The 23,316-nt window shown below is 38.2% G+C and overlaps 2 protein-coding genes across 2 annotated transcripts; both read left to right on the forward strand.

The window, feature by feature from the left end:
- Nucleotides 1-559: 559 nt before the first annotated feature.
- On the forward strand, nt 560-11,566 carry erap1b (endoplasmic reticulum aminopeptidase 1b). Its single transcript, XM_067615412.1, has 19 exons — nt 560-758; nt 1,228-1,745; nt 2,175-2,313; nt 2,686-2,820; nt 3,027-3,147; nt 3,768-3,922; nt 4,112-4,225; nt 4,313-4,444; nt 4,616-4,747; nt 5,383-5,466; nt 5,602-5,759; nt 6,269-6,348; nt 6,465-6,648; nt 6,994-7,150; nt 7,681-7,865; nt 8,021-8,182; nt 8,275-8,415; nt 9,244-9,325; nt 9,857-11,566. Exons 1-19 carry the CDS (start codon nt 696-698, stop codon nt 10,025-10,027), a joined length of 2,913 nt encoding a protein of 970 aa, XP_067471513.1. The 5' UTR covers nt 560-695; the 3' UTR covers nt 10,028-11,566.
- Nucleotides 11,567-12,947: 1,381 nt separating this feature from the next.
- si:dkey-283b1.6 (uncharacterized) lies at nt 12,948-18,811 on the forward strand. Its single transcript, XM_067615440.1, has 4 exons — nt 12,948-13,061; nt 15,421-15,529; nt 15,739-16,021; nt 16,820-18,811. Exons 2-4 carry the CDS (start codon nt 15,501-15,503, stop codon nt 16,949-16,951), a joined length of 444 nt encoding a protein of 147 aa, XP_067471541.1. The 5' UTR covers nt 12,948-13,061; nt 15,421-15,500; the 3' UTR covers nt 16,952-18,811.
- Nucleotides 18,812-23,316: the final 4,505 nt, after the last annotated feature.

The raw sequence follows: 23,316 nt of genomic DNA on the forward strand, positions 1-23,316 counted from the left end.
AAAAAGTTAACATGATTAAAGTAGATTCTACTTACTTTGAGCCAGGTAATTTAAAACACTACCTTTCCTCCTTTTCTAACTTTTTTCAAACTGGCAGTGGCCCTCACACCTGTGCTCGCTGACCTCCAGTTCTCAGGGACTTGTGTCCCCTGCTACACCATTTACAACTATTAGAGCTATAATTGGTTCATTTCTGTTAAATTTATTTAAAGCTGAGGGACAGTTGGAACCTGGATTACCATCAGACAGGAAATTATAGTATACTGGTGAAAATACAGAGGGCACCGATAATCAAAGCTGTGGTACACTCTAGTGGTGAAATATATTATTGCAGATCACAACACGGAACTTCCTGTTGTTCGTGCATGTTGCCTACATACAGCCACAGTTTCCTTCTACAGTATTTCCTACACTATTACTATTACTACTACACTCTTACTTCTGTACCTGTAACCATTATGAGTTTGAAAAATTTGATGGCCGTTAACTGTTTTATTTTTTTTTTTTTAAAAAGGGCGTCTTTACAACTCATGCTTCCTGGACTGTTTATATTAGCAGCAGACATGAGAAGACGTCCTGAAATTAAAACTTAATGTACACAGCCGTATAGTTGTAGGTACTGGTGACGCATATGACCCACTGACTTTTATATACAGTCACTGATATGACCTCAACAAACATTTAATTCTCCCAGCATGCAATTCCTCCTCCATCTGTTTCACTTTCACTTGCTGACGCTGCGTGCACAAGACGACACGGTAAGTAGGACTATTACGAGATATACTTCATAATGGACTGATGTTAAGAATGGGAACTTATGTGTAATATAGCCAAACACGTCAGTTTTTGTGAAAAACACATTTTGTATCTACAGGATATGTAAACATGAATGAGTGGAAATGTGTGAAGATGAAAGTATTGCACTTCCGAGTGTGCTTTGTCATCGTCTGGATCAAATGCAAATACCGTGTGTTTGTGTAGCAGTAGTTTAATTAACTATGCAGCTATCACTGAATTTTGGAAAAAATGATAATGTTGCACGTTTACAACTTTCATTGGATAATAAAGTAAGGTCCTGTCTTTAGAATTATCAGTACTTCCAATACTTCAGGTAGTTACTATTATTACTTCAATTAAAACTAATTAGAAAGTGTGTGACACAGCTACTAGTATTTCTGAATGTAACCCTGCATGTGTATTTATTCCTGTATTATTTCACTCCAACAGGTGAGAGGATTTCCTGCTTACGTTGCCACCATGTTAGCAGCTCCTCTCCTGCTGCTGCTTGTTTCCTTTTCTCCCTCATCAGGAGCGCAGCTGCCAGATAAAAGCCAAGCTAAGGAGACCCCTGTAGCCACCAATGGTCAGCCGTTCCCCTGGGACCGCATGAGGCTTCCCAAAACCGTCTTCCCCCTCCACTATGACCTGACCATTCATCCCAACCTCACCACCCTCGACTTTACCGGCGTCGCCCGTATCCAGCTGGATGTGCGGGAAGACACCAGCACCGTTGTTCTCCATGCCAAGCAGATTCAGATATCCAATGTGCTGCTCCTGGCACCTGAAGGTGTGAGACCTCTCCAGGTTTTGGAGTATCCTCGTTTCCACCAGCTCGCCTTGCTGTCAGACAAGGTGTTGACCAAGGGTAGGAAGTACGAAATTCAGCTGGAGTTTGCTGCCAACTTGTCTGACAGCTATCATGGTTTCTACAAGAGCAGCTACCGCACCAGCAGTGGAGAAGTCCGGTAAGACCATGAATGACTTATTTTCATCATGTTTTTTTCATCATTTCATCATCACTACATTAATATTGAGACATAAGTATAAATTCTGTAAATCAACACCTTATCTGAGTGATTTTAATTGGTTATAAGATGACAGACGAAACAAAAGAAAACCTTTAGGAAAGCATTTATTTGAGTGACAGAAAAAACATAAGCACGCAAAACTACCAAGGAGTGGAAGGGAGGATAATTGGCAACCTTCTTTATGCATCAGGAAGCACCAGGATTCATGGGAAATGTAGTTTTAACTTTCAGAACCACCATCAATACCATTACTTTGAGACTGAAGCTATCAATAATCTTGCCAAATGTCTCATTTTTATGGTAATCACACCAAAGTATTTTGCAATGATAAATTGATAAATAATCTCACTTTTAATATGTTACTAGGTTTCTGGCGTCCACGCAGTTTGAAGCGACCTTTGCCCGAGGAGCATTCCCCTGTTTTGACGAGCCCGCCTTCAAGGCCAACTACACCATCCGGATTATACGAGAGCCACGCCACATAGCCATATCCAACATGCCCAAGGTACATATTACATATGTTGCAATAACTTTGTTTACGTACACTGATCTCCAAGAGGAATTATTACAAATAGTTAGCTGTCAAAGTTTCAGCTCTACTACATAGAGACGTTATGTTTTTTTGAAGTTACTAGTTTAATCATTCTACAACATGTAATACATCCTCATGCATGTTAGTTGCAGAATAAGTGTATGATTGCTTTATCGGCTGTGTGGCATCTCTACAATATTTTAATTGTAATCTTAATGAATATTAAGAGCTATGATCAACATAATATTTCTGATTTTCCACCTGCACTTGACCTGTTAACCTTTTCTTTCTTTTCTCTTTTGTTCCACTCCTCCATTTCCATCACTACCCTTCTTTGTTTCTCAGGTGAAAACGGTGGAGTTGCCGGGTAATTTACTTGAGGATCACTTTGACACAACTGTAAAGATGAGCACGTACTTGGTGGCCTATATTGTGTCTGACTTCCTGTCTGTGAGCAAGACCACCCAGCACGGTGTCAAGGTAAAGAAGACAACAGACTCTGGCCATGCAATCGTTTTGTTCTCTCAGTCAGAATCTACTTAGTTAGAAATATTTGTTTAATGCACAGTATTTTGGAGAGACACCTTCGGTATGGTATACATTTGAAATGATTGTATAACAGCTGATACAATAATAAATGTAGCCATTTGTGCAACATTAATACTGAAGAGTGTGATCTTTACCAGATTTCAGTCTATGCTGTACCTGAGAAGATCGACCAGACAGCCTACGCTCTGGATGCTGCCGTCAAGCTGTTGGACTTCTACGATGACTACTTTGATATTCCCTACCCACTACCCAAACAGGGTTAGTAAAAGCACATATGTTATTAAGATATTATAGTACAGTAGCTGCAGTATTTATTTAGTAAAATTCAATTTTGGCAACTTTTATTTTACAGGATGTGTCACGCTATTATTACTCTATCCACGCTATTATTTACGTTATTCATTGGCTGCAGAAATGACACAGGATCGACTCAGCATGCATGGCTACACCTCTACCCCTGTTAACCATTTAAAACAGCATGTAAAAGTGCTCGTGGTCTCTCAGTTGTAAGTGGAAACTGTGTGATTTGCATTACAAATGAATGCATTTCATATCTAAGCTTTATACAGACATCCAGGATCGGTTCTTATCAAGAGTTACTCCTTGGTGAGATCGCTTTGACTACATGGAAATCCTGGAAATGTAAATTTAAATGTGAACAGACAAGCTGTAGGAAAGTGAACTTATTTTTAAAAAAGGACCATAGAGAGGGGGATTCAACTCAAAGGGAACCTGCAGTTTTTACAACAACCAGTAAAGTAAACAAATATATTCTGCATGATGAAAGGAATTTGTATAAATGCATGTTTCGTAGTTTGACTAGCAGGTGAACGTAACATATTTAGTGGTATTTACAGTTTTGCTGTTGTTCCCTGCAGATCTGGCTGCTATCCCCGACTTCCAGTCAGGTGCGATGGAGAACTGGGGGCTGACCACCTACAGAGAGTCGGGTCTTCTGTTCGACCCTGACAAGTCCTCAGCTTCAGACAAACTGGGTATCACCAAGGTTATCGCCCATGAGCTCGCCCACCAGGTAGCTGCCCGCATTAGTTTTGTCCTTCGGCAATAGCAGGAAAATATAGGATAAAAATTGCAATATGGTGTCGCAATAAGTTGCTCAAATTAGTAAATTGTAAGGAAGAATTACTTTACTCTTCTGTTAATTTATGTATTACATCCTGTCTTTGCACATGAAGCAGTATATGTTTTCCTTTCTGTCTAGTGGTTTGGGAACTTGGTGACGATGGAGTGGTGGAATGACTTGTGGCTCAACGAGGGTTTTGCCAAGTTCATGGAGTTTATTTCTCTTGACATCACCTACCCTGAGCTGCACGTGGTAAGAGCTGAGTACAGGGAACTAACTGATATCTTACTCAAAACCTATACACTATTACATTTTCTTTGTCCTCTCTCTTTCTCCCAGGATGACTTCTTTTTGGGAAAGTGTTTTGAGGCCATGGAGGTAGATGGCCTCAGCTCCTCCCACCCAATCTCCACTCCTGTGGAAAACCCCACACAGATCCAGGAGATGTTTGACGATGTGTCGTACGACAAGGTCTGCCTTTTTATAAATTCCATAAATTATTATTCCCAAAGCGAAACTCAAGAAAAAACATTATAATTCCAGTAAAGGGACTCATAGAAGCTCTTAATCAAACAACAGACAGTTTTTTTGATTGTTCATTTTCAGCATGCCTGTTTTGTTTTGTTTGTTTTGTTTTTTTAGGGGGCATGTGTTCTGAATATGCTACGAGATTTCCTGACACCTGAGGCCTTCGAGATCGGCATTATCCGATACCTCAAGCGCTACAGCTACCAAAACACTGTCAACAGCCACCTGTGGGAGAGCCTGACTAATGTGAGTGATGTGTGTGTGTGTGTGTGTGAGAGAGTAAGTGGATGAGGAATACGTCACAAAAGTTTCTCCTTTTCAGTTATTGCTTTGTATCACATTTATATTAGAACTTAAATTAAGTCATTCATTGTAAAAACCCAGTGCATACACAATGCTTATTTTGTTGACTGTTGTGATAATTAAATTTGATGACCAATCAGTTTTCATCAGTGAGGTGGCCTCTCAGAAATCAGAAAATTGTGCAGAAAATTTGGGGTTTGAAAACCAAAAAGCTTAAATGACATGTAACTAATGCTTTTGGCCAGGATCCCTCTGCATGATTGGATGGCCAAATTGACCAGTTTTCAAAAAGTGCTCATTGATGGGGTGATGCCTCGTCTTACATTGCCAGTTATCTCTGCCTCTGTGGTTAATATGGCCTTTCTTAGTTACCTATAATAAAATTTAAAACTAGTCTTGTTACCTGTTTTTTCCACTTACCATACAATAATTGGGAGACACATTTGACATAAGTGATTTCCCTGTCCATTGTAAATACATAATTTGCAGTGTGGTGTGTTTGTGTGTTGTGTTTCTGCAAACATCACTATCGGTACTGTTATGAATATCTGTTAAACTTTTGTGCATTTCCCCACCAGATTTGCAACTCAGATGATCTGGATGAAGGCGGAATGAAACACAAAGAATTCTGCTCCAAACGCAACCGTCATTCTGGAGCCTCTGTAAGTTTTCAAATAGATTCAACCTACAAATCATATCATAGATATACTGTAATATTTATAACAGTGACAGATGTAATCTGTCTAAAACTGAGTAATGTATCTTAATGTGTACTCTGTGTGTATGTATTTGTGCAGAAATGGTTCTCTGGTGATGAGCTGGATGTCCGGGCCATCATGGACACCTGGACACTGCAGGAGGGATTTCCGCTGGTCACTGTGGATGTCAGAGGTCGTGAGGTTAGGCTCAGTCAGGAGCGTTACCTGAAGACAGACGACCCCTCGCTCACTGAAGGGTAAAATGTCAGATTGAGATTGTTACGGCAGATTTGTTATGGCAGAAGAATCCTTTTTCCAGCAGTATAGCAGTTTACTTCTTGCTTTTAGAGTATATTTTCAATTTTCTGTGTGTAGATTTTTACATTTTTATTTATCTGATAACAACATCTTTCATATAATTTCAAATTATTCAAATTAGCTGCATCCATTGCTGTCATTCTTGATACCGCCAGCTGATGGCGCCAAAGGAAGGGATTTTTAAATCCCACAAATTATAGCTTTAATGCAAAAATCAGTTAACTGATTTCCAAGTCACCACATATGTTACATCTTTTACCTAAACACTTGTTCTCAGGAACGATGTAAAAATGTCGTTCAAGCATGCAGTGTTAAGTGTGACACCTTCAGTAGCTGCATATATGGTCACAGCATGAGTTTAAACATTTTTGGGATCTTAGATATTTTTATAATTTCATGTTTTGTTATTTTGTTGAATGTCATGTTAATAATCATTATGTGTTGATAGATTCCTGTGGCAGATCCCACTAACCTACATGACCAGTGCTTCCAGTACCATCCACCGCTTCCTGCTTAAGACAAAGACAGGTGAGTGTGTTGCTCAATGTGATGAGGTTGATTTCTAGATTAATATATTTTTACCCTTTGCTCGCATATTGAAGTCCTTTTCAGTCCAAAGTTTTCTTTACTTCTCCTCCCTGCAGACGTCCTGTACCTACCAGAGGAAGTGGACTGGGTGAAGTTCAATGTGGACATGAGTGGCTACTACATGGTCCACTATGAAGGCGAGGGGTGGAACTCTATCATCAAACTGCTGAAAAACAACCACACAGCCCTCAGCAGCAATGACCGTGCCAGCCTCATCCAAAATGTCTTCCAGCTGGTCAGGTCTGGAAACATTTGCAGTTTTTTTTTCCTCTGTTTATTCTCTGTCATACAGTGATTAGTTTTAGTGATGCAATCTCTCCAGCTCAAAGAAAATTGAATCATTCTAAGAACATTTTGCAAATACCTACTTTGTGGTAGCGAGGAAGCTTGTCTGTAGTCTTCCTTGTTTTAAGTTTTTGTCAGCCACAGTTTAATCAATAATAAAAGCGAAATCATTTAATATGTTTTATTATGGTTAAGGGTTAGGGTTAGGACTTCTTGGCTTGTTGATGAAACAAAACATCTTGCTAAAATGGACAAAGCTGCAGCATAATGTTGATTTGAAGCCTGTCATGTATGTTGCAGTATCGGGAAGGTGAGGCTGGACACGGCTCTGGAGTTGTCCCTGTACCTGTCCAGAGAGACTGAAATCATGCCTGTTACTCAGGGCTTTGGAGAGCTTGTACCTCTCTACAAACTGATGGAGAAGAGAGACATGTCGGCTCTGGAGAACCAGATGAAGGTTAGTGAAGGCATATATAACATTCATATTCACAAAACAGACAATATTCCATTTGTGTCTATAAAATGCATTAAAATCTTACATATAAGCCTGTTTTTAAGGGGACATATCGTGCACGTTTCCAGGTCTATACTTTTATCCTGGAGCTCTACTGGAATATCTTTGCATTATTTACAGTTGAAAAAAACTTTATCTTATACTGGCCCCTCAGCTCAGCCTCTGTCTGAAACAGGCCATTTTAGCTCCTGCCTCTTTAAGGCCCTCCTCCAGATGAGCCCCTCTGTTTTGATTGGTTAGCGCCCGAAAGCTGCTCCTCAGCAGAATTCAGCTGGCTCTGGAGGCTACATAAACAAACAGTAGTAGTAGGATTTCACTTCTTTTTCTCCTTCTTTACTCCAAATGTCAACTTCTCAAATACATCAGTATATGTTCAAGCTGATCAGAAAGATAGGTGTGCAGTGTGCAAAAGCGTGCAGTTTTGGTGAGAGAGCTCAGTGCTGATTTATAAATCGCCTGCTTGTGTTTCACAGGATTACATTGTGGATCTGTTCCGGGGGTTGATTGACCAGCAGAAGTGGTCCGACTCTGGTTCAGTGTCAGAGCGAGTGCTGAGGAGCTACCTGCTGCTGTTCGCCTGCGTCAGGAACTACACTCCGTGTGTGACCAAAGCCACCCAGCTCTTTAACAAGTGGAAGGACTCTGATGGCACCATGAGGTCAGGGGTCTTGGTCCAGTTGGTCATCAGTCTGCATTTCAGTGTTTTTCTACACAACTAGATTTTTAGAATGATGGTTAAATGATGGTTATGATGAACACTTTTTTAAGCACCTGAAGTATGCAGGGATTTCAAAATCCTTCCCTGTTTTTCAGCCTCCCTGTTGACATCACCATGGCTGTGTTTGTTATTGGGGCTCGAACACCAGAGGGGTGGGACTTCCTGTTTGAGAAGTACCGCTCTTCGCTCCAAATGTCTGTCAAGAGCCGCTTGAAGATTGCGATGACAGTCAGCCCAATGCAGCACAAACTCAAATGGTGTGTATATTATGTAAAGTAAATCCCAGTTCAAGAAGAGTGATTGGTCTTTTTCCCTTGTCCTCCCTTTACATGTGTCCATCTCTCTACAGGATGATGGAGCAGAGTCTTCTTGGTGAGGTGATGAAGACTCAGGACCTCCCGGATGTCGTCGTCTCTGTCAGCAAGAACCCCCATGGCTACAAACTAGGATGGGACTTCCTGCGGGCCAACTGGCATACCATGATCAAGAAGTCAGTCAACTCATCATACCTGACATTTCTCTCTCATTTTTAAGACACACCATGCATGACTTGTATGTAGAAATACACGTCTGTCAGCCAAAATCATAAATTTGTGTTGCATTTGAAACAACTGTCCCATCAAATCCTGCGATATGACAACTCCTACTTTACAGGCTCTTGACTTGTATACAAAAATTGCTGCCTACTCTACAATGGGACTCTAAAAATGGAGGGATATGATTCTCACGACGGGGGCGTCCCAGATTTAGATCCCAGACGAGCAGCCTTTTATATTACATGGGGGGGGAAAGGAAGCAAAATTTATTAAAATATTAGGTGCATCACAGCCACCTTCTGCTCCGGAGTGTGGACCTGAGATTAAATCCTACACATTAATCCTGTCTGTCTAATAAACTCAAAGTGAACTCTACTGCTCCACCAATTTGGCAGGTTCATTAAAGTTTTAAAGCTTCCTAAATTCTTCCTTCATATTTTGTGTTTCCTGATCATACTTAGTACAATCTATGCTTAAATGCATAATAGTCTCCTCAGCCATCTGGAAAAAAGTATGTGCATATATCGGCATCGGCAATTGGCCACAGTAAGTTGGAAATATCGGCATATCGGATATCGCAAAAAATCCAATATTATGCATACCTAGAAATTACAAATTGTAATGCAAAGATTTCTTGAAATTAACAAAACATTTTGGCTTTTGTGAATGGCCCAAACCAGAAAAACCTTAAAATGATTGTCTTTTCCTTTGTAGAATGTACAAGACAGTGTTAATAAAGGTGTGGTGAATTATATTTAACTGTGTTTGCTTTGATGCCACAGGTTTGACCTGGGCTCCCACTCCATAGCATACTTGGTGACTGGGGTGACCAATCAGTACTCTACCAGGGAGAAGCTGGATGAGGTAAGTAAGGCTGCATGTCCACAGTGGGCCACTCTTTACTGCAGTGTGTCCTGATGCTGCAGTAGGTTTGGCCCTTTATATGTAAATGGGTTTAAATTCACTGTTGGACCTTTGTCCCATGTCCTCTCTTTGTCTCTCCTGTCCTATTTTGCTGTACTGTCTTATATCCAATTAGAAGGCAAATGCCCAAAAACAAACTTAGCAAAATAATTGTAATGGCATGATTCAAACTGGAAATATGAGTAGTATCCACTGTATGAAAAGCAGAAGTTTGTGCATTTTGGTACATTAAGGTTGAGTACTGCAAAATTGTAGAGAATATTTATTGGTCTCAGTGGTTTATGGGAGCAAAACTATTTTCTGTATTTTTGTGTCTTATATCAACATTTCAATTATTTTTAACTATAGCAGATACTGTAAACACCACTTTGGTGCTCTAGTTTAAATCTTGTTCACAAGATGAATGTACATTGTTGGATCTCATGTCAAACATGGATGTGTATTAAAGTTTCGTTTTCTGCATGTGCTCAGATAAAAAGCTTCTTCAGCTCTCTGACTGAAGAAACAGGCTCAGAGATGAGATGTATCCAGCAGACCTACGAGACCATCGAGGATAACATCCGCTGGATGGACACCAACCTTCCTCTGCTGCAGGCCTGGCTGAACAAACGCAACCACAGAGTTGTACATATTGATTTATAGCTCCAGGGTAAAAAAGTTTAGAGCTATGTCGCTAAAGGCAGACAATACCAGAGGTGTGGACTCAGGTCTCATGACTCCAGTGAAAATCACAAAGTCACAACAATCACAAATGAAATCACAAATTTGATAACTTCATACTCGAAATCAAAAAAGCCTTGCAATTCAATTTAACACCAGTAATCTCTGATTTACCCTCCCCAAACACAAAGATAGCAAAACATACAAAAAAAAGAATTTACTCAAACAAGAATTACTATGCTTTGGATGCTCTGTCATTTCAATGCATATTATTAGTTACCCTAAAACTGACTGTCCTGACTTGGGACTGACGTACAATATTTGAGACTTCTTGAGACTTACTTGTGACTTTCTCCCGCCATGGTAAAACTACAGCATTAAACTAAATGCTGTTTTTTTCCAGACTCCAGAAGATCCAAATAGTCACTATAGATTTCCTCAGTATGTGAAAATAGCCTTAAGGAATGCCTTAAAGAACCTCCATGTGGTAGTATAGGTTTGTGAAATTGTGAATTATGGCAAAGGGTTCTTGATGGAACCTCTTGGGTTCCCTTATTGGTGTTGTCCGAGGAAGTCGTTAATGTTTTTTTAATGTTTTTTTTTTGGAGCAAAGTTTCCTAATGAAAGTGCTCCACAATAGACAGGAATAGCCTGAACATTTTTTGCTCAGACCTGTCTGTGTGTGTCTACTGTATGTGTTTGTGTGCATGTGTTTAACGTGCATATCTGTTAAAGTGTGTGTGTGTGTGTGTGTGTGTGTGTGTGTGTGTGTGTGTGTGTGTTTTTATATGCTTGCGCATATGTGTTATGACTGTAATGTGATGACTGCAGTGCCAGACATTGTAGAAGTTCCCACTTTTTGTGAACTACATTTTCGTTCATCCTGCTTTACTGCAGACAGTAACAACTTAAGTATTGTACAGTTTTGTACAAATAGTAAATGTTGCACAAAAGAAACAAAAGAAAATGCACTGCACATCAGATATCTAACTTTTCTCAAATATTTAGTTACCAGACCATTAACCAAGTAAAACATGAAAAACAAAACCACAAAGATTGGACACTACTGCCTCCAGCCTTCATGTAAAAAATAATGTGGGAATATCTACAATGTCTACACCTGAATGAATTCTTTCTCTGGAAGGCAGCTAGGAAAAGAAAGAGGCACCTAAATGCACTTATATTTTTGTGTGGTTCAAGGGTTGTTATAGAAATTGACTTAAATATTTTTAAAACTCAAGAGCACAGTGTTGCTCTTGCACAGGTCAGATACTATTTTTACACTGTTAGCTTGATTTTCCAATGTGGCAACATGAAAAAAAAATACTACTACTGATCCTTCTAGGCAACATTTTAAATTAAATTCTCTTATAAATTACACAAGAAAGTGTACTGTAAATAATGAGTTGTTTAACAGTTGTCCTGTAACATCCCTCCTTTGTACAGGATTCACAACAATTCTGTTTTTTCCCTAAGGATTAAATGTTGTTTTGAATAAAATTCAGCTTGTTAAATATTCAACCAGTAAGGTTTAAATTTGTTTTAAAGGACCAGTGTGTAAGATTTAGTGGGATCTAGTGGAACAGATTTGGCATAAGTGGAATATAAAATGCATAAGTATGTTTTAATCAGTGTATAATCCCATGAAAATAAGAATCTTGTTTTTGTTACCTTAGAATGAGCCCTATATATCTACATAGGGAGTGGGTCCCCTTCCACAGAGACTGCCATGTTGCACCTCCATGTTTCTACAGTAGCCCAGAACAGACAAGCCAAACACTGGCTCTAGAGAGGGCCTCTCATGTTTTTTTTGCGAGTTTTTCTGCCACCGTTCCTACATGCTTGGAAAGGGAGGGGGAGGGGTATTCAGTTGGTTGCAATCTGTACCTCACTGCTAGATGCCACTAAGTGTTACACACTGGTCCTTTTGGTTCCATTTGCATTTATTTGCCCTACCACTCACAAATCCCTTCTAGTAATATGTGTAAACCTTACATGTTTAGCCCTTATATGGATGCAACCTTTGTACCTTTTCACTCCTCTGATCAACAGGTCATACGTTTGGCAATAGTAGAAATTACATTTCCTGGCTTGTGGAGTATTCTCATACTCATTTTGGGTTATCTGTGTTTCAGTTCAGTCACACACACAATAAAAAACAAATTCGAGCAGATGGCTGAAATACTTGAGGAGCATTTGTGTTTAAACCTGATCCAGGCTCTGTTGTCCTGGTTAAAAATGGCAGCGCCCCTGTGAAAAACAAGGAATTTTATGAGAGAAAAAACAAGAAAATACATCAGTCATATAACATCAGATGTAAGTGTTGTTATCCCATGAATCAATCCTTTGACCCTGACTAAGCTAAAAGATGTTTTCATTTTTTTTTATAGATTTTTTTCCAACAGATCTCACGTGGGTTCTCATGCAAACATCTGTCTACTGTTTGAGTTGGGAGGACAAAGTGTTCAGTCTGTCTGTCTGAGTTGAAAAATGGGAGAATGGTGTCTTCACCTGTCGCTTTACGTTAACTCTATATGCTTATGTGAACACTAAGGAACCTGAGGGATTTATTGCTCTTGATTTCAGTTAATGGGAAACAGGCTCAAGTCCTCATGTCTCAGCTGAGGCCTCTTAGTCAACGGTAGCTGTTACTTTGAAACGTCTAATGCTGCCATAAACTCTTCTGATGGACCTTTAGCACAAACCAATAAAACACACTGTCCAACTGATAAAACACACATGCATTTATATATGTGAGCATATATGCATACAAATAGCTCTATACTATAGGTTAAGCATTTATTAAAACAATTCTTCAATATTTTAAGGTGTGCAGGGGTTGATATACATGATTGGCTTTGCACCCACACTTGCGCACACACACACACACACACACACACACACACACACACACACCACCCCCTCAGCAGCACACCCACAATAGAAACTGCACTCTGCTCCCGTGAGATTTTCCCTCCCAGTGCTACACCTGAGGAGAGCTGTCTCTGGACTGAAGGTAAGCACCTCAAATATATATATATATCTGCTTTTGTTAACCCTTATATTCATCTTGATGAAACTCACTGACAACTGATAATGTTGTTATGAAATATACCAAAGTAAAAACGTCAAAGAGCTGTTCAGACCTGGCCCCTGTTCCTCCTGACTGCTGTTTGCCTTTGAGCTCACTGAACAACTATGTGGTGAATTTTGACCTCACCTACTTCTCGTGATTTTGTTTGCTTCATTTTGTTAATTAATCTATTCGGCATGTAAAGAGCGGTCAGACTAGACCACATCGTATGTATAAAGTTTTTATCTTCCTATAAATACCGATGCAACATCATGTGGAGCACGTTATCCACTTAACAGCCCTGGTGGCAGGTGAAAGTTTAGTCAATTTTGTGATAATTCTCTTGTGATTTGTTTTCTGAGCTGATGTTAGCGTATGTTAAATCTTGATATATATATATATATATATATATATATTTTAATTTATTTATTTGCACAGTAAAAACAAAACGGCATAAAAACAACACAACAAAAGAGAGGAAACAAATTGTGCAGGTGAGATTTAGAAAACCCCTAGAGGCTTATAACTTACATCAAACTTATAACTTACATATAACTTTGATCAAAACCTGTGATGCACTTTGTCACAGAGCCACACAGTTCCTTTTAATTTCTACCTGACGAGCAGAACTTAAGCCAAAATGTACCGGCAGTTTCTTTCTTTTCTGGTATTTTAACCCTGTTCACACCTGTGATGTACATTACATTACATAACTAGTGATTTACTGTCATCATTTTGTGATTCAAGGGCGTTGCTCGTACCCAATAACTGCTGACTAATAGCATATAAAGAATCCCTGTTGGTCAAGATAGGAATATATTGCTGCTGATTGTCATTCTCAATCAGTATAATTTAATTGCTGTCTGGTGAAAACCATGAATCTCCAAAATGTCAACTTTTTAACAGCTTTGTTACCATTAATTTTTCAGATAATCAGATGTGTTGTAAATGTAGCTTAAGAAATAGAGCAAGGCATTTTGCACCTTTGAACAAGGCAATGTGCTGTACATTAATCATAAAAGGTGTAAAAACAAAATGTAAAAGAAACACAAGACATTATAAACATGACACATTTAAACAGAATTACAGACAAAATTAAGCTAAAGTCAAATAAATTACAGTGCAGTATGAGATATGAATAAAAAAGCCCCAAATTTGATTTAATGAAAGGCAGTGGCAAAAAGAACATGTAGTTTCTAGTATAGGAAGGAGTTTTCTGGAAGTTTGTTGCATAAAAACTCAGTGCTGCTTCTCCATGTTAAGTTTTGACTGTGGGGACGGAAAGCAGACGAATCCCAGACAACCTGAGAGGTCTGGATGGTTCATAACATACAGCAGATCAAAAACCATTCAATGCTTAATAAACCAGTAGAAATAAGGGATTGTTCTCAACACAGTTTATCAAAAAAAAAAAAATTAAAATCACCCAAATTTTGAGATAAATGGTTTGTTCTAGACATAAACTGATAAATATTTAAAGAAAGATACACATAATGAAGGGCATCATTTCCAAATACATTTATACATGACATATTTTGAAATTGTGTTAATCGAGTTGTTAAAAAATGCCAAGAATGTAAATGCTTCAGTTCGACAATGTCTATAACTTTCATATTAACATCTATGATGTTTTTCTACCTTAGTGGGAATTATTTTCACATTGTGGATACATTTAATTAGGAATAAATTGCAGATTATTAAGTTGCTCCTGTTAGATGTTGATGAGACTTAATATGTGAGGTGTTTAATAACTGCACATATGAACACTACATTGTTATTTTCTCCATTTCACATGAAATAGCAGACATCACGGAACAGATGACGAAAATTGAAATCATTCAGTTTTATCACTGCGCTCCACAATGACTCATCTAAGAGTTCAAAATAAGGTGATTACAATCACTAGATAAGTTTCCAAGCATATGTGATAAAATTTGATCACAAGATCATTGCGTAATAACACCAAGTGCCGGTAAACTGTACTGAAGAATGACTGTGAACCATGTGAGATTACTGCAGGACAGACGAGTAAGTTGGACTCTATGAACAATCTACTTCTATAAGACTGTTATCTCTGTCTATGACAAAACATTTATGAGTTCAAAGTATGTTTTCCTGTTGATTGAAGAAGAAAGATGTTGAAACTTGTTCTATAAGGCATCAACATGGGTCCGCCTAAAAACATTTTAACAAAGCAATCATCTATAAAGTATATTAACGTAATTAAAGAAAGAGAGAGATTAGATGTTTTTTTTAATATCAATAAAGTGTTTAATTGATGTTTTGCCTATTTCACCTCCAGGTTGCCGTTGTGTTTGGGTTCAGGTTTCTGACTCCACCTTCATTTTGATCCATCTTGAGTTGATTTACACAGCTTTAAGGATGCCCTTCAGTGAGATTCCCATTCTAGAGTAAGACACATTTCTTTTTATGTCTAAACTTAAATCATATTTAAATCATTATGATGCAAACACTTCAAAATATGAGCAAAAAATGGCTTTCTGAATAAAAAAGACAAAAAACAACAACATATCTATCCTATCCATCATTTCTCCCTGTCTTCTCCTGTGTTGCACCCATCTCCATCTTTCTCCTCCTCCTCCTCCTCCTCCTCTTCAAGGATCTTCCTGGGCTTCCTGGGCATGGGCCTTTCCATCATGTTCTGCACCACCTTCTGCAGGGCGTGCACTCGCCTAAGGGAGGAGCAGATTGCGAGGGAGGCAATAAGGCGCAACGATATTGACGGGTGGCCGCCTTCGATATATTTCATACCCTTCCATAGCAACAGGTCGCAGCAGGACAGTGAAGACCAACTCGGCGTGCCTCGATACAGCGAGGAATTCCACACACCACCACGATACAGCGCTGAAGTCTTCTCTGGCCCCCCACCTGCCTATAACGAGGTAACTCTAAAACAAAGCCAGTCAGTGATGGACCCCAAAACTTGGATGCATCAGATAGTGTCACATCTTATTTTGCACTTATCACTTCCTGTCACGAGGAATCAGTGTTGCCATTTTAACTGCTACTCCATGAATTAGTAATATGGTTGACCTGAAAGTATCTATATGGCAGCTATAAGGAGAGATAATTGAACTTCCTCCTGCGTCTATCATGATAAGAAATATAGAGAAGATCTTAACAATTCTGAAACTGCGTCACTGTTAGTGCATTCTCAGGAAATTGCATATGACCCACTGAAGATGTGACTGATGTGGAAAATCGTTTTCTGTGAGCGCTGCTGTTTTCTAACTTCTGATGAGTTCTTCCTCCCATCTTATCAATATAAAAGATCTCTGTTTTTATATTGTGTAATATTTATAACTACCAGATATTTTGTTGGTCATTATTCTTTGTAAATATGTTATATTTCCTCATGTGAGCACTTGGGGATTCATTGAAGAAAAATTTGACTGTAAATTTGCACTTTCTTGGTTCACATTTGTTCATTTTCATTATCTCAAAAATGATGCTCTTACATCCTCCGTAACACATATTTAAAATGATATTTTACCAACAAGTTACGTCTCCAAAAGTGCTAGAATGGAATTTGGAAAGAAATCTGATATTTTTACTCTCCCAAACAATGTTGGTGACTTGTCATAAAACCAAACTCTCCTGCAAAAAACACGACATAACATCTACTTCAATGTGCATTTTCTTTGTGTTTGACTTTATCTTTGCCTTTCTGTGTGTTTCAGCTGGGATTCAAGCCTGATGATCTTCCCCCTGTATATACAGAATATAACGTCCCTGTGTATCCTGTCCCACCCCCACCCCCACCCCCACCTCCCACAGACATGGTACAATCACAAACACACTCACACCCATAACGCAGGACCATCACGCTGTACCTGTGACGGGATTATGGACAGTTGTATTATTGCACTGCTTCATGGACTGGAGTGAGCTGTACCTGGAGTTTATAATGTTTTAAAGATTATTTTCATTGTGAGTCTGTTTTTCTTATCATGGTAATGAATGTGATGATGAACAGAGAAAAGATGGAGGCTCCGGAGATGGAATCAGGTCTAAAGCTACATTCTCCAAGAAACTAATCCATTTAAGATCCAAAATAATTTTATTCCCACATGAATGATTGTTACAATTTGACTGTGTGCAGCATTCAAACACTTGCTGCTGTTATAAGGAGGTTATGTTTAAGTCCCATCGGTTTGTTTGTCTCTCTATGTTAGTTAGTAGGATGTCTCAAACAATTTTAAAATTTGGTGCAACTTCAGGTGCAGATCTCAATCCAATGGTCCCACCATGTGGCCATTTATAGAACACTCTACATTTTAGCTCATAACTCCTGAATCATGAGTTGAACATTGTCCAATTGTAACAAATGTATCTTTCCAGTAGGTGGCACAACAACAATATAAATCAATTTAAATAGCCATAACTCAGTAGTAGTGAGTCTGTTTCACTTAAAGTTCCCCATCAGTCAAAAATATTTTTTTCTTGTTCCTTCAGCTGTGCAGAATGATGTATGTGCAGAGTTTGACACCAGAAGTATATTTTTACATTCTTCTGGTGAAGGGGGAAACAAGCACGATATGTGACACAAGTCACATCTAGTTTGCAGCCAATCGAGGTCCAGTGTACAACTTGTGTGTATATATATATATATATATATATATATATATATATATATATATATATATATATATATATTGGTGAAGTAGGAGACATTTTGTGTCCAGCAGTTAATCTTTTGAAATGAAAAATATTTGCATATTCATAGATTCTGGATATTTTTAATGAGGTAGAAGGAGAAGATGCCATTTTAAGGAGTTATCTCTCATGTCAGACACAACTTATTATTTTTTTATGGATATAGGATTTTGTATGTAGATCCTAAAACATTTTTGGAGGGGATTGCACACTTCATCCTTTTAATACGAGCCTAATACAGGATTTCAAACCATGGCAAGCCATGTATTTTAGTTTAGATCCTGATTCTGATGCAGATAGCTTATTTCAGAAGACTGTTTTTCCTTTTAAGTGTTTACCCTGAAGGTGCAACTGAACAAATACTCATCAGGAAGCAGCAGCAACAGGCTCGAGAGAAAAACAGAGACACAAAGAATGTGTGAAAAACACCTGTTCTTACATGTACTGCAGCTGTTGTTTTCAGTGACTGATTGATGTACTTACGTTTAAATCAAGTAGGAATGACTTTCAGAAACACTTGATGGTCTAAGGCAAGAGTCATGGCTGTATAAATGAATCTCTTTCTCTTTTTTTTCTATTTTCTTTCTGTTTTGTCCTTATTTTCTTTATGGTGACAAACTCGCTGGTAAATGTTAGGATCCCAAGCTCTACTTACCACCTGAAAGTTGATGTAAACAGTATTTTGAAGTCAGAGGTGTGCTGTATATCAACTATCCTTCCCAAATAACTTGAATGCACAAACTACTGGTTGAGACAATGCAGTTTGAACCAACTGCTCTGAAAACAACTGCTTTTTGTAAGATGTTTAGAGAGCTGATTTAAGATTTTAATGAAACAATGACTATATAGTAAGTGAAATGTGTAAATCAGCAAATAGCACATAATGGTTTAAATCTCTGGACAAAATGTGAATGATGTTTATAGTAGCTGGTCTACTAACTGATCTCTGAATATAAAGACAAAACATTTTTGTGTCACTCCAAATATTTTCTGTTAAGACAAATAAAATTAGAAATATTGGCTAAATGTTGAAATATCTATGTTTTGTGTCTAATTTTATACCATATTTCTATGACTGAACATTTTGTTGTATATAAACATTTAGTGGCAAGACTCTTTCTTGAAACTTTGCTACAAGCCAAAAAGGAAAAAAAAATATTTTAACAACTAAGGGATAAATATACATCAGTTTGAGGACAACATGACTTCTAGATAAATAATCTTACTGGGAAACTGAGTTGAACTTCTGGTTTCCAATAAAAGCAAAACCAAAACAAAACAACCCCCCACACACAAATTTTGGAGTGCCGTTTGGTCCATAGAGCCAAACCAGCTGTTAAAACTACAGAAAAGGTACATAAAACATTTTGCACTTTTACATATGATCACAGTGATGACATATCAAGCCATATATCATGTAAGACTCTTAAGACTGGAGTTTATTGTTCAGTATTTTGGCTTCAGAAATCACGAGTAATGGTTTTATTTATTTTTTTGTGGTACCAATGTCAGATAACACAGAGAGATGTGTTATTGGTCCATGTTTAATATGCAGAAAAATGTCCAGCAGACTCCACTCTTGTGCCAAAAGAAGAACATTTTAACAAGGCACTTCTTCAAACAACACCTTTTACTGCCAGATGAAGTTTAGAAAGCTCTGAATATACAACATCCTAACTAATATAGTGTGTATATTTTGTCAGCACAGCATGCACAGGGGTTAGGTTTTGCTCTCCTTTTCAGGTGCTTGTTATAAGAAACAGACTTCTAACAAGTGGAAGGACATAAATTTGAGAGATACTGGAACAAACAGTTTTTCTTACTTTACTCACTACTGCAGCTACAGGCATCATTAAATGTCAATGAAATGTTAAATTTAATTTATTAATTGCAAACACACAGAAAGGGGTTGGGATTAACTCTTAATTAAGATATTGTAATTTAAAGTTATGACTAAAAATTGAATATTAGCTCATTCTGAACATCCATTTAGAACTATTTGCCGTTTTCCACGTGTTGACAAGGTGCAGCAGTGGTTCAGTGACACGCCAGAGTACATAGTAGGATGTCTACAATGATATCACTGTATAGACATGGTGACACCTACAGATGGTCCCACACATGATCTGTAACCCTATATATGTCAAGAGGGCTCGCACATGTCATTCCTATATGTTTTAAGGCAGCTGGATGTGGTGTCATCTGCCAGCCTCTGTAAGGGAACATGCTTGCCTCTTAAACATACTGTGCCATGCTATCACTTACACTGCACATGTGCATGTGTGTGAGTGTACATGTCTGTATGGATGTAGGCATTAGTTTAAATGCCTGACTATCTTCCTGTATTAATGTAATTTGATGACATGATTCGTGACTCTAAACTCTATGAGAGAATTAAGCCACGTGGGCCTCAATACCCAATGCATGTTATTTATAAGTGTTTTCTGCAAATTATTGAGAGAACCACTAAAAAAAACAGTCTAGGGAAGACAATGTGACTCTCTTGGCAGCTCCCACTGCAGGAACCAATAACCCATAAATGGAAAACTCTGCTGTGGTTCACTGCATAACTGTGTCCTCTGTCTTTTTGTTTTTCCTGCTCTCGCTCTCTCTTTACTCTGTATCACTGGAGGGCAATGCCAATGTGCACAGATGAAGCCCTTTTAACATATTTCAATAATCATTTAAACACCCATTGCCCAGTTTGTTATGCAAAATCTTCCACTGATCATTTATTAAACCTGTCTTCTACAGATGTTCTTAGGGTTTATTTTGCGATTTTGCTGTTGGTGGGTAAGTGTCTCGTTCTAGCACAGCTTAGAAGTAGATTTTAAGTGAAGAAAGACAACTCATTTCCCCAAACCTCCCTTTCCAAGCAACACATCTGTCAGTAACTAATTAGACATTTCATCATTTGTATTGACATTAAAAATATCTTTATTGCAGGGATAATTTCCTCCCACCTTTTCTGAGAATGAGTCATTTAATAGCTTGGTGATTTGGCACATGTACACAAGCCAACCAGTCCCTGTATGGAGATCTGACTCAGTATCAGAAAACTGTATTGGCTTTGGACAAGTGTCAGAAGTTATCAGTGAGAATGTATGATTCAGAAAACTGATGAGGTGAGAGATGAACAGAGTGGCAGAGGTTCAAGAATCATGTGAATTAGCTCAACTGCTAATTATCTACAATTTTTTATTTGTTGAATCATTGCTGGCAGTTTTATTTTTAAAATAAGCTGAAGCTCTCTCTCCCTCAGTCAAGGATTTTAGATTTGTACATCAAATAATCCCAAACTAAGAGTTTTCTACACCATAGTAAGTTTTGCTCCCTGCTTAACATAGAAAAGGAGGCATCAGCATTTATTTAGCGTCGTGTTTGTGTCCCACTGGTGAAAGTAAGTCCAATATTCACTCACCTTTTTTGCTCTGTTTTGGTCTCCACCAATTCTTTAGGGAAATATCTGGCTCTTTAGTGGCTAAATGCTGCACTGTGTTCACCAGCTAGTTGTTAACTTTGTCTGTTTGCTGTTTGGTGCTGGGCACGTGGCGTACTGTGGGTTTATCAGAGATTTTTTGCTGTTGACAACTGCCTGCTGTGTCTGGATCTGAAGTTGATGAGAGCAGTGAGAGTGAACCAAAACAAGTTGCTGACTGGAATTGAAGACTCAAGTGGCAATTTTCCACAGATTTATCAATAAAAGTAACCACTCTCACATTATATAGAGTCATTTGATCCAAATTGAATGTAAAAACACTGGTAAGAGCAGCTTTATGTGGTAATATGATCATTTTCTTGAAAATATAGACCAGAGAGAGACTATGGTTATGTTCTAGAAAATGTTCTGCTTGTGGAGAAGCTAGATGGTGTCTTCTAATTGCACACTTTTGTGTTCTGAAATGAAATTTTTCAGTTGTCCCTGTAAACCAAAAATGTTCTCTGTAGCAGCAGAATAAATGCATGACGGGGGACACCTTGAGGTTTCCACATGGCAGCTTTCACACCAGAGTGTTCATTCCAGTAACCTCTAAAATCAAAAACTCATGCTGCGCATTCACTGTTACAACATGTCCTCTGTCTCACATTTGCTTCACTCTCTCCTCCCCTTCTCTCTTTCTCTGTCTATACTTTTCCTCTACTCCTTCTCAATCTGTTTTTTCTTCCTCCATCTCTATCTTTCTTTCAAGCACATGGTCACCAACTTTTTCTCATTCTTTTTCCATCCTCTCTTTCCCCTCCCCCATATAGTCACCTTCCTCTTCCTCCCTCAGTCCCCCTTCGGGACCCCCTGCAGACGGTGAAGCAGCAGAAAGCAGTAAACTCCTCTGCCCTGTAATGATTTTCTGACCTGCTGAATTTCTGCCTTGCAATAGTATTTCACCCAGCTTACCTTACTTTGAACTCACTTGCTAGTGCTTGGTAACATAATATACCACTATCACTTTAGGTGATTGAATGGGGTATTTCATGCTTTAATTGCTTTTAAATTACTTTTGGTAGACAATGTCCAGTGAGAAGGCAGCTGCAAACCTTAAAAACTGAAAAATTCACACAAAGATAGCTCATGATTAGTGTTATTGTGCATGTATGTGGATGTGTGTGTACAATATAGGGGAGACCAGGGACAGTTGTAACACTTTATGCGATTTTCCCAATAAATCAAAATCATTGGAACTGGAACAGTCCATTTGCTATATTATAAACTGCAATGTGTCAACTACTGAAACAATGTATTTAAGTGGTTTTATGAAATATGTACAGGTTGCAAAATTGATTTAAAAACAGTCACTCCACTGTTACAACTGTCCCAGTGTACAGGGACAGTTATAACACATGCCAGGGATAGTTATAACATGTCAAAAATATACATAATTAATCAATTAAATACTCAAAAGGAAAAAGATTATTTATCATTCATGATTATTGTGACTATTCATTTATTTATTTTTTTAAACAATCAATACCTTTATTCACACTACATGACAAAAAAGAGGAGAAGCCATCACATTATAATGCAAGGATATTATTTAATGGGTAGAACACACATCCTCAAAAAAGTTTAGACATTCAATCAAAATGGATTAGTTTGAGGAAAACATTCAGTACAGTGTCACATGGCAAATGCAGTATGATTTGGCCACTGTCCTGACTGATTTGGCCTGTTTTATTTCATCTCAAGCCCTCTCCAGCAAAGGAAGTGGGACTCCCCTGTCTGTCGTCCTCTTTCTGATATTTAGCATGCTGTAAGCAATCACTGTTTCCACTGACTATTAGCATGCAACTGATTATCATTAACTTAGCATGTAATTTTATGACATTTTACATTTAGTTTGCTATCTATCTATCTATCTATCTATCTATCTATCTATCTATCTATCTATCTATCTATCTATCTATCTATCTATCTATCTATCTATCTATCTAGTTCATGTAGGTATAGGTTGTTTCTGATTGGAGGAATTCAAGGTGTTACAACCATCCCGTGTTTCCCCTACTTCTTGTATGTAGGTTTTCTGTA

This window comes from Thunnus thynnus, chromosome 2 (genome assembly GCF_963924715.1).
Source record: "Thunnus thynnus chromosome 2, fThuThy2.1, whole genome shotgun sequence".
NCBI classification, from domain to species: Eukaryota; Metazoa; Chordata; class Actinopteri; order Scombriformes; family Scombridae; genus Thunnus; species Thunnus thynnus.

What these genes read in the sequence shown, in the direction of transcription:
- si:dkey-283b1.6 (XM_067615440.1), top strand. Translation starts at nt 15,501, where the DNA reads ATGCCCTTCAGTGAGATTCCCATTCTAGA. An exon ending in AGTGAGATTCCCATTCTAGA is followed by an intron (nt 15,530 to 15,738) that starts GTAAGACACATT and finishes CTCCTCTTCAAG; the next exon opens with GATCTTCCTGGGCTTCCTGG. An exon ending in CCCCACCTGCCTATAACGAG is followed by an intron (nt 16,022 to 16,819) that starts GTAACTCTAAAA and finishes TGTGTGTTTCAG; the next exon opens with CTGGGATTCAAGCCTGATGA.
- erap1b (XM_067615412.1), top strand. Translation starts at nt 696, where the DNA reads ATGCAATTCCTCCTCCATCTGTTTCACTTTCACTTGCTGACGCTGCGT. An exon ending in CCACCCAGCACGGTGTCAAG is followed by an intron (nt 2,821 to 3,026) that starts GTAAAGAAGACA and finishes GATCTTTACCAG; the next exon opens with ATTTCAGTCTATGCTGTACC. An exon ending in TGTGGGAGAGCCTGACTAAT is followed by an intron (nt 4,748 to 5,382) that starts GTGAGTGATGTG and finishes TTTCCCCACCAG; the next exon opens with ATTTGCAACTCAGATGATCT.